The following is an 11,304-nucleotide window of genomic DNA, read 5'->3' on the forward strand; positions in this document are numbered from 1 at the left end:
TCATAGGGAGCAAACTCTTTGTGATTATATTAGAGTGATGTTAGTGAGGTTAAGGAAGATAAATAAGAAATAGTATTCCATTAAAAATATGAAAGGGCTCTCAATACATCGTAGTAGTAGTAGTTGGTCTGTACAATGAAAAGAAAGGAGAGGAAGAATTAGTTGGAAGAGAGGGTTTGAACAATGGTATTGTGCCAAGGGTCAGAGATGTGCTGCAAGAGGTTGTCAAAGGGGCCTTTGCCAGTGACGTTGTGCTGAACAATAAAACCCAAGAAGGCGAGCATAGCCAAGCGGCCATTGGCAAGCTCCTTCTCCTTGGCCTCAAGAGTGGGGGCGAAGTTGAGGGGGTTGAAGATGCCACCAGGGTAGCCGACCTCGTTGGGGGGGAGGCTGTACTGCTTGAAGATGGGGTCTTGGTTCACACTCCCAGGGTTCTTGATGTCCTGCCATCTCCTGATCTCAACGTAATGGAAGAGTATGAACTCTATCACAAACAGGGTCGACGAAGACGCGAAGTACTCCTCCTTCCCTGCGTCGTACCATTTCGGAACATTTATGATCCCTATGCTCGTGAACACCTCCGGCAGCAGCATCCCTGCCACCCCCAGCATCGCCCACCTCCCGTTCACCAGCTCTGCCTGTACGAACCACTTCAGGTTCTCTGGGTCCTCTGCTAGCCCCAACGGGTCGAATCCATTGTCTCCCGGAAGACTTCATCACAACCAACCATAATTCATTAACATTACATAATTCATGTAATCAAAATATTAACAATAATAGTCTTTATTGTATACCTGCCATTCAGATAAGCTGGAGAGGCCAAGCCAGGCAACCACTCTCCTTTCTTGGCTTCCACCTTGAAAGAAGGAGATCTCAATGGCCTAAACGACACCTCCCTGTTGAGTCTGCCAGATGAGCCAGACAGGAACCTTGCCTTGGAAGAAGGGCATGGCCTCAATAGAGTCGCTGAAGCCTGCGTTGTTACAGTCGCCATCTCGCTCTGCTGATATCAAAACAAGCAAGGAATGTGTTTTCTTTTGTTAAGTGGATGGCCCTCATTTCTATTGAATTCATGTGGTTCTTGTTCGTCCTTTCTCTTCCACCGTTGCCTCCCAGGATATTTCGATCCCACGGTTCACGTGCGCTCTGGCTTATCGTTTTATCTCGCTTCTTATATCCGCAAATCCATTACTCCCTTCTTGTTGGCTGCCTTTAGATTCTGTGGGACCACACACTCCCACTCCTTCAAATATCTTAATATCATCAACCACCAATCCATGCCACACACCTGGCTTCCTCACAATTACGCTCTACCTATCAACATATGGATAATTCCAAACCATTATTAAAACTCCAATTTTATAATCTAATCTATCATTATTCCTGTTGCTTCTCTTTGAATTTATCTTAACATATACTTTACTCTTGTGTCATTTTCTTAACAATTTTAAGACATCAATTTATTCAAATGCCAACATATGCTAGAATTTTTTTAAATACTGTCAATTGAAAAAAATTTCATTAAAATATTTTTTTTTGTCGATTACATAAACTAAAAACGAAAGTCAAATATAAAGTACATGGTGTATTTTTTCTTGGGCCTAGTATTTGGAGTAGCTACTAACTTGGGTAAGGCTCAAATATAGTTGCGCACGGAAAAAGACAAGGCACCTAAGATTTCAATTGCACAGAAAATATATAAAAGAATCATCCCAGCCCGGTAATAACATGAGCCCACTCCCATGCCCATTGCCAACTCTACTTGTTAAAAATGGGGCCTTACGCCCGATCATATACATTCGGAGGCTTCCATGGATGATAAAATCTTAGTGCCTCTAAGAATGACATCTTGGACCGTCAAAAAAAGATTTGGATCCTCTCAATTTTGGATTTTATTTTAAAGAGTAAAATGTAGAGGTGGTAAACGAGCCTAAATCTGCCGGACTAGCCGGCATAACCGGCTAAAAAAGGTGGATTGGGTTAAAAAATTATGACCACCAAAGAACAAAAGTCCGACTAACCCTCACCGCTTAAACAGCGGATTTTGGCGGGGTGGGACGAACTTCTCCGCCGGGCTTAGTTTTTTTTTTTTTACAAGGGATTATTTTTGTAATTTTTTTGTTAAAATTCAACTTTTCCCAATCCAACTTACAAGAGTATCAAGATGAAAATTGAGTATTTTGGATTATGTTTATATTACTTTTGAGACTATTTATAATTATGTTTTGGATGAAAATTTGGTTTATAATTATGTTTAATAGATATTTATAATTACAAAGACTTTAATGTGAATATAAAAAATATAATTTTTTTATACCTTAAAAAAAAAAGATCTTTGGTGAGCTTAGCCCGCCAACCCGCAGTTAGGCGGGGCAGAGTGGGATTCTAGGACCGCCTCACTATACGGGGCGGGGCGGGCTTCTGGCAAAGCAGGACGGGGCTAGTTTTCCCGCTTACCACCCCTAGTAAAGTGTAATTTCTTACTATTTATTTCATAAGTGGGACCAAGAGAAAATATAAGAGAGAAAACATTGTAAGAGATCACATTTTACCAAGGTTACGAGAATCGAACCGATTATTGAACCGGTCAAGTAACTGGTTCAATAGTTTAATGGTTCAACCGTGGTCGAACCGATTTCGTTAAATATAAAATAAAATTATTAAAAATACAATATTAATCTTTTAAAATTTAAATTCAATCATTCATATAATAATAAAATTTAAAATTTCATAACCCATCCACTAAATAAACTATATCTCATCTCATCATTAAAATTCTACATTCGAATTCAAACATCAAAATTTATATCTAAAAAAAATCATGGCATAAAATACTATATTCATATTCAATCAACAATCACCAACATCAATAATTACTTAATTAGACAAAACTCACTCAATTAATGCCAAATTACTAATTAGAAATAACTATAAACCAGCAGTAACATTTTTTCAAGATGTGCAAAACAAACCATGTCCTGCCTCCTGAAAACCCAACTTCATATTTCAGCTATTACAGCAATTACAGTAAAATAAAACCTCAGCCATTACAGTAATGACAACAAAATTTAGAATTACAGACATTCAAAATTCAAAATTATATCAATTATGTTTAGCATTATAAAATTATACCAAAATTCAATTCAGCGTTCAAAATCCATAATCTGAAATTATATCAAAATTAGGAGGATTATTAGAAGAATACATTACAGAATATAGAATTCCACAATATGTGATCACTAGTTTTCAACATTTATTCTCTATACTCTGTTACCACTGAAGATTATGAATTTCCATAAACAATGTAGAGAAGCAATGCATCATAGCACTATCAATTGATAATAGAAAAAATCAGCAACAAGCAAGTGAAGCAACTCAGAAATCAGAATAAATAAAGTTTAACAAATAATCAATGACTCCACAACAGAGGAAACAAATCAAAAACTAAAGTGAAAAAGAGAGGAAATCAGTGAAAACAAAGAAGATCACGAAGAAGATGTTGAAGGACGGCGAAGATTGAAGAACTCACGACGACGGCGAAGAGTCCACGGCGGCACAGGTAAGTTCGCACTTCGCACACATAGAGAGATGGCTCGGAGACAGAGGCGTTTTTGATGATGAGAAAGAGGCGGCCGACGACGGCAAGGACAGAGGCAAGCTTCACGACGAACACAGAGACGGTGAGGAGGAGAAGAGACACTGCAACAACGAGAAGAACCGGACCTCCAAAAAATCGACCGATTTATTCAGTTCGACCGATTTTTTTTACCAATTTTTAAAAAATTGGTTTTAAATATTAACCGGACCGACCAACTGACCGATTCCCGATTAAAATCTAGTCAAACCAGTTGATCCGGCCTGATTTTCAGAACCTTATCCGAAATATGTCATGTTATGCATATGGATAAATACTTGATTGTTTATATATTTTAGTAAATATTATATTTAATTAATTGAAATAAAAAAATCCAGATGACATGTAAATATTCTTAAAATTTAAAATGTTTGAATATAAATAGGAAAAAAAATGAAAAACAGCAATGATATCATTTGAGAAGGAAAAAAAATTATTCTTTACCAAGTAACAAATGTACCAAGTAACAAATGACACGAGTAGACTAACAACACTATAGCGAATCCAAGAAATCGACTACTAATGAACACCACAAGGAATAATTCTTAAATAAAAAAGCACGTGAGAATAGATAACCTCTAAATGAATTGCAGTCGAGATCATAGACCAAAAATTACAATGATTTGATCATTTGATTATCAGTTCACACTTCAGACACGTCTTCATATTCTATCAAAATGGATAAAACATAACAAAATCGAACAACTAAGTTTCAAAAAAGATCATACGTATTTCCACCTTTTACTTCCATCTTTAGTTTGTTCACCACATCAGCCATCAAAAAACAACACTTGGATTCAGCAGTCAAAGAACTAACCACTTCCTCAATTAATCTTAGCTGCTCATGAAACTCCGGATGCAATACCAACGAAGAAAAGTTCTCATCAAGCACAAAACCAAGAAACTTCACAACATCGTCGAGTTTAGGAACCCAATCGCAAACCGTCAAACCCAAAGCTGCTGTAGCTTCAGGGCAGGGACCGGCTTGAGGAAACCTCTCGTACTTCTTTAGCCACTTCGATAAATAGCGAATCAAGTTAATCAACTCTTTGCCATTCAACTTACTGAAGGAAGATGATAACAGCACATCATTGAAGTTTGACGATGCTAGTAGATAATGCAAACAAATCTCAGATGCAGAGAAACCATCATAAGCTACCATAAGCAAAATGGAAGCCTCCTTTGCCACAAGCAGATTCTTTTTGTTCCAACTGCTATCACTAATTCCATCAATGGCCAACTGTGCTTGGTTCTCCCATTCCTTCTTCACAGTTATCATACTATCATAAGCATCTTTGGATGGAGAAAGAAAATACCTCAGAATGCTGAGTATTTCAGATGACCCGAGATCAAACGCGTGCTTAATGCACGTACATATCAAATCGGACCTCTTCTTTTCAACTAACCTAGTAACCAAGCCCGAATGACAAGAATGCTTAATAACACCATGCTCAATCAAAGCCTCAACTATATCCCAAATATCAAACGAAATGCACACATCCAAAACAACAACAACAACATCCTTACCCATAAAATATCCAACCTTGTCAATCAAGAACTTAGTATAATTGGGCATAGATGGATTAATAGCAATCGAAACACCTATTTTCTCAGCGATGCTATTCAGATAGGAATTCAAATCACCAATAAACTCATCCTTCTCCAAACTATTACCACTCTTGAGCTTTGCCTTTAGCTGTATAAAGAACTTCTTCCCAATGTCAATGAGTTCGGCATCAGCTTGCGAAATTTTCCATCCACTAAGAGGTTTTACAAGACACAAGGCCGCTGCGTCTTCTTGTTCAGGCTTCAAGTTAGGTATAATAGTATCAGGGTTCAGAACAATAGGATAATCCAATGGAGAATCAAGTGGCTTCGAATTGATTGAAGCATTTTTAATGACTTCAAGCAAACTCATGACTGAAAACTGCAAGGGAAAAAAAAAACCTGCAAATCAAGAAGAGGGAACAAACAAATAAACAAGAACGGTAATAAAACAAGTATTCATGTCGAGAAAGAGAGAACATATCAAAATAAGAAGCAAGTTTAATAAAATATATATAGATAATCATACACTACATATCAAATTCGTTTAACTTAATTGCTTAACAGAGAAAACCCTTGCATACTAGTTGAGGCATGAAATTTTTAATTTAGGAATACTCAAAGTAGAAAACAAATAACATAAAAAAAAAAAAAAAAACAAAACTTCAGTACATTGAGGCAACAAAACAAACAAAACATGTTCTATACACTAGGTTGAGTGAATTATACTGTAGACCTATCATAGTTATCAGAACCAAAATGGCAATCGAACTGATTGGACTATGGATCACCGAGTTACTGATTCAACTGGTGAGTCACTAATTACTAATTAATTAGGACCAAAATTAGTTATGCATATATTTTCACAATAAAAATTCCTAGAAGTCTCGACAGATTCAATTCAATTCAATGGTCCATTTTTCATTTCAGCAGAAATAAAGCAAGCAGACAAAAAAAAAGGCTATCATATCACAATACCCAAAACACACTAAATTCACATCATCAAATTTGTATTTTTATTCTTACTTTTTCTTATTCTCCTCTCATTTTTCCACTTTCACGTACCATTCGGCCATAGACCTATAACCTTTCACCCAGGGAGAAAACCCTCTCTTCTGAGCCAAAAAAAAAAGAGCCGCACAACAAAGTTTTTAAAAGGACTCGCACAACAAAAAGAAATATTTTTTCACGATTGTTCTGCAGTCATGGTTCCTTCATTCTTATACCCAAAATATATTCTTCCCTACCAAGCTTTTTGATTCTTCTACATATTTACCAGCATCAATAAACTAATTATCAACTGATTAAAAAAGTTAAATACGAAAGAAATAACAAAAAAATGCTCATAAGATTGCACACACAGCGGTAGATTCAGAGGAGAAACCGCGGCAGACAACAAACTAGAATACGCAGAGGCAGAGCAGAGGCAGATGGTGACCTAGAGGCAAGAAGCACGAGCAGAGGCTGATGGAAAGAAGAAGAACCGGATGCCCGCACCTGTGACGTCGACGGTGATAACCAAAGGGCGGCGACGGCAAACGGAATAAGGAAGCACGAGAAAAGTCAGAAAACGACAAACAGACGTGAGGCCGTGAGGGGGGGGCGGTGGCTGCAAGGAGGGAAGTGAGGCTTAAATAAGTGAGGCTGCAAGGAGGGAAGGAGAGATTGAGAATTGGGGTAAACGGGTTAAGCGACGTTGATTTTTGGGTTTGGAGTAGGAATAAAAAGATTCAAACTTGACCCAGTTCGGTTTTTAAAGGATTAAAAAAAGGAAAAGTATATATAAAAGATACGTGCACACAAAATAGTGCAAACATCGTTTTTCTTTAGGTTTTAAATGAGTTAGATATACTTTTTTTTTTCTTCATATTTGCAGGAGAATATGCAACAGCAAGAGTTGCATCATGGTAAAAATTTCCTTTTTTTTAATGTTTATATTCCACATAATTAGATACCTTGAACTAGAAGCATTGTTGTTGTTAATCACCAATTTTTCACCAGATAGACAAAATTACATTCATGACCTTAATTTATCTTAATTTCTAGACGTTGAACTATTAAAGTTCCAATAGAATTGTAATAAGTATGCTTTTAAAGGCAACTAAAGTTTTCAGCTCACAAGCAGTAATAATGTTCTCATAATTGTCAAACCAATAATACTCATAATTGAATTTAACTGATAGTACCTGCTTCTTTTCTATTTCTTTGATTTTTTATTTTTGATTCCTGAGAAGCAAGAAATTAGGGTTAGTTTCAAAATCCAACATTAAAACTAAAGGAAATAACATTAACTTGCAATCCATTTACCAGGACATGGACAGCAACTGGCACAGACTTGAAAGCTCTGCTTTTATATCTGCTTCCTATTGAATTACCCAAAAAAAAATCACAAACACAGTATAGAAATAGTACACACACAAAGCAGAGCATCCAGTGCTAATCAAGAATCAAATAATCATTCAACAAAAACACAAAACATTCAATAATCATTCAATAATTTCTGAACAGAGCATAAAAAATTCGGGTCGGATGGATGGATCAGAGGCCATCCAGACAGAGCGGAGATGCTCGTATGAAAGCTCAGATTGGGAGAGAAGATCAGCGGATGTGTGTCGGAGGTGGTGGGAGAGATTAGGGTCTTGAGAGGCTCCAGAGAGGAAAACCCTAATTGATTCAGTGGTGGATATTACTAATCCGACCCGGTTTGAATCATTGGTAGCCATTGTTGCGTGGTTGATGCTGCTGCTGCTCCTACTGCAGGAGAGACGAATGAGTAGTCATGAAATAGAGGAAGGAACAAGGTAAGTCAAACCGTGGTTAAACTAGTTTAATTAAATATACAATTAAATTATTAAAATTCAATGATTTTTAAGTTAATAAAATTCAAAGTTTTTCAGTTTCATATAATTAAGGTTTTGAAAATCGGACCGGTCATCGAATTGCTCTAATTACTGGTTCTTTGGTTCAACCGGTCCAATCGGAAAAACCATTTATAATAAACATCTGATTCAATAAAAATTCAATGAATAAAGCAACTGATTCTAAACACTCTTTTCCTGCATTTTTTTACTTCAAAAGAGGATCATAAACAACTAGTTCTATGAATAAACAAACTACAATGATATGCAATGCCAAAAATAGGCCAATGATAAAATAATAAAGGGTTTCTCTCTTCAATTCTATGTTCAAGCTTGTAGCATACCAGAATCAACAGAATAATACCGTTAAAATAGTCTTCCTTCTTAATTCTTATATACCTCAGAATTTCCTACAAAATGAAAATTGAACACAACACACAGCTTTAAAACAAAAACAAAACAACACTCAGAAATTAATCACCTCTTCTAAACACAGTCTTAAAACAAAACAGAACAACATTCAGAGTATGAGAATTAATCACAAAAAATTAATTTCTGAAACAACAAAAACAGAAGAACAATAATTCTATGTTCAAGCTTGTAGCATACCAGAATCAACAGAATAATACCGTTAAAATAGTCTTCCTTCTTAATTCTTATATACCTCAGAATTTCCTACAAAATGAAAATTGAACACAACACACAGCTTTAAAACAAAAACAAAACAACACTCAGAAATTAATCACCTCTTCTAAACACAGTCTTAAAACAAAACAGAACAACATTCAGAGTATGAGAATTAATCACAAAAAATTAATTTCTGAAACAACAAAAACAGCAGAACAACATTCAGAGTTTGAGCATTGATCACAAAATATTGATTTATGAAACAAAACAAAAACAGAAGAACAACATTCAGAGTTTGAGCATTGATAACAAAAAATTGATTTCTGAAACAAAACAAACACTGCAAAACCAACAGAACAGCATTTAAGTTTGAGCATTGATCACAAAAAATTAATTTCTGAAACAAAACAAACAATCAACAAAACAATGAAAACATAATATTTTTTTTCCTTCAGAAGAAGAAAACAATGAAAACATGAAGCATATAATAAATCAATGATCACCAATATCCAGCAAGAATCTCAAAGACAACAATAAATACACAACAACAGTTTAGCAAATAAACAAGAACAAGACCTAAATAGAAAATCCAACAAATTAAATCACAGAAACCTAACAATTTAGCAAATTATCAACTTAACAAGTTAAAGAACAGAAAATCACAGCAAAAAAAATAAAATAAAAATAACAGAAGAACAACAGAACAACAACACAAGAACAATTAGCAAATTAACAAGTTCACACTAACAGTTAAAATTTACCAGAAGAACACTAATGCAAGTGGAATCATCATGCTAATATGTTATCTACAAAGATGCTATTTGTGCAGCTAAAATTTCCTAATTACTAAGATCCAATTATTCTAATTTCACATGCAATCAACTTACTAAGTTTCTAAAAGCTAGAAATGATAAAACCAACCCCAAATATGGTTAAAGCATTTCATCAAACATGTTGAGTGCGGTAAACTTGAAACGAAATAAGAGAATTCAAAGCTTAGTATCAATGTGATAGAGAAGAGAAGATAACTATTGTATACTTTAATTCAGTCTATGAAAAAAATCCAAACCACTGCCAAATCAAATAGTTACTTATTGTAATAGAAATAAGAAGTTGCAGAGTTTGAAGCAGAGTATTGGTGTTGTGTGAGTGTATTGTCTGGTGGTGGGTTTAGGGAACTCACGGCGGCGACAAAAGAGAACAGTTCGACGGCTAGGTGGAGCGCGCGGGTTGGTCGCAGAGTTTGAACCAGGGCAACGTGGCTTCCAGACGAACGCTAACCCGAACGGTGAACGCCGAGCAAACTTGAACGGCGAAGAACGCGAACGAAGATGACGGCTGAACGAAGACGCGAACGTTAACGGCAACCAACGGCGGCGGAAGCGCGGCTGAGCAGACAAAGACGACGGACGCCGAGCTCGAGGAAGCAGCTGCGATCGGTGACAGCGAACGGGGGTTGAAGACTTGGAGCACGAGGGAAGCTAGATAGACGGACGGACGGCGGCAGTATGTCACTCCTTGCGGCGGCGGTGGTGTAGGCTTACAGTGCTAGGTTTTTTTGGCTGAGTTTCTGTGAATGAAAGAAATGGAGGGAGAAAGGGGGGAAAGAAACGAAGGAGCTTCAGAACCAAGAGTGAAAGGAAGCAAATTTGGCAAAAACGACGCGGTTTCTTTTAAACCGGTCGATTTCCTGTCCAATTCAATCAGCCGGAAACCGGCCGGTTCAACGGTTATCTTCCAATTTTTAGAGAAACGGTTTTAGGGGTAAATCGGACCGTAATTACTACCGATTCACGGTTAAATTAGTTGAACCGGCCAGTCTGATCCGGTTTTCAGAATATTGGTTAAAGGACGTTGATTTTTGGGTTTGGAGTAGGAATAAAAATATTCAAACTTGACCTGTTCGGTTTTTAAAGGATGAAAAGTATAGGTAGACAATAAAAATACTAAACAATGCGAACAATGGATATATCGGATGTTCGTTTTACTAAGTGTGCGGATGGTTATTCTAATATTAAGATTTAGATGGATAATTTGGAGATATAGTGTGTTTTGATTTAATTAGTAGTTGTTTATGTTGTTTAAAAAAGTTATTGGTTACCTAACATAACCCTTAAATTATTATATATACAAATAGTGCAAAGTTTTTTCTTTGTTTTAAATGAGTTAGATGATACTTTTTTTTTTCTTCATATTTGCAGGAGAATATACAATAGCAAGAGTTGCATCATCTGCTGAAACGATCATGATAAAAATTTCCTTTTTTTATGTTTATATTTCACATAATTAGATACCTTGAACTAGAAGCATTGTTGTTGTTAATCAGCAATTTTTCACCAGATAGACAAAATTATATTCATGACCTTAATTTATCTTAATTTCTAGACGTTGAACTATTAAAGTTCCAATAGAATTGTAATAAGTATGCTTTTAAAGACAGCTAATAATGAGTAAAAAAATTGTCAAGATTTTGGTAAACAGAAGACTAATAAAATAATATGTTTTAAAGGCATAGTTTGTTCTTCGAATTTTGAAAGTAATATATATATATACACGAAATACACATAAAAAATTATGTGAAATAAGATATATTTACATATAAATATGATAATTTGGTGCCAATGAGTAATAGTTCAAATG

General features: G+C 35.7%; 2 protein-coding genes across 9 annotated transcripts; both read right to left on the reverse strand.

Moving 5' to 3' along the window:
• Positions 64–1,151, reverse strand: LOC107629493 (chlorophyll a-b binding protein P4, chloroplastic). The gene is made up of 2 exons (XM_016332305.2): positions 795–1,151; positions 64–711 (listed from the first exon to the last, which is right to left on the reverse strand). Exons 1-2 carry the CDS (start codon positions 992–994, stop codon positions 159–161), a joined length of 753 nt encoding a protein of 250 aa, XP_016187791.1. The 5' UTR covers positions 995–1,151; the 3' UTR covers positions 64–158.
• Positions 4,131–10,302, reverse strand: LOC107629492. 8 transcript variants are annotated; one of them, XM_021117633.1, is made up of 4 exons: positions 7,487–7,558; positions 7,366–7,405; positions 6,528–6,823; positions 4,131–5,562 (listed from the first exon to the last, which is right to left on the reverse strand). In XM_021117633.1, the coding sequence occupies exon 4, from the start codon at positions 5,550–5,552 to the stop codon at positions 4,347–4,349; it is 1,206 nt and encodes a 401-aa protein (XP_020973292.1). In that variant the 5' UTR covers positions 5,553–5,562; positions 6,528–6,823; positions 7,366–7,405; positions 7,487–7,558; the 3' UTR covers positions 4,131–4,346. The 8 variants fall into 8 exon arrangements, with proteins under 8 accessions (XP_020973292.1, XP_020973293.1, XP_020973296.1 ...); XM_021117634.1 differs by having other exon boundaries at positions 4,131–5,578; positions 6,526–6,823; XM_021117637.1 differs by having other exon boundaries at positions 6,528–6,788; positions 7,487–7,547.

The sequence above is a fragment of the Arachis ipaensis genome, chromosome B03 (assembly GCF_000816755.2).
Source record: "Arachis ipaensis cultivar K30076 chromosome B03, Araip1.1, whole genome shotgun sequence".
NCBI classification, from domain to species: Eukaryota; Viridiplantae; Streptophyta; class Magnoliopsida; order Fabales; family Fabaceae; genus Arachis; species Arachis ipaensis.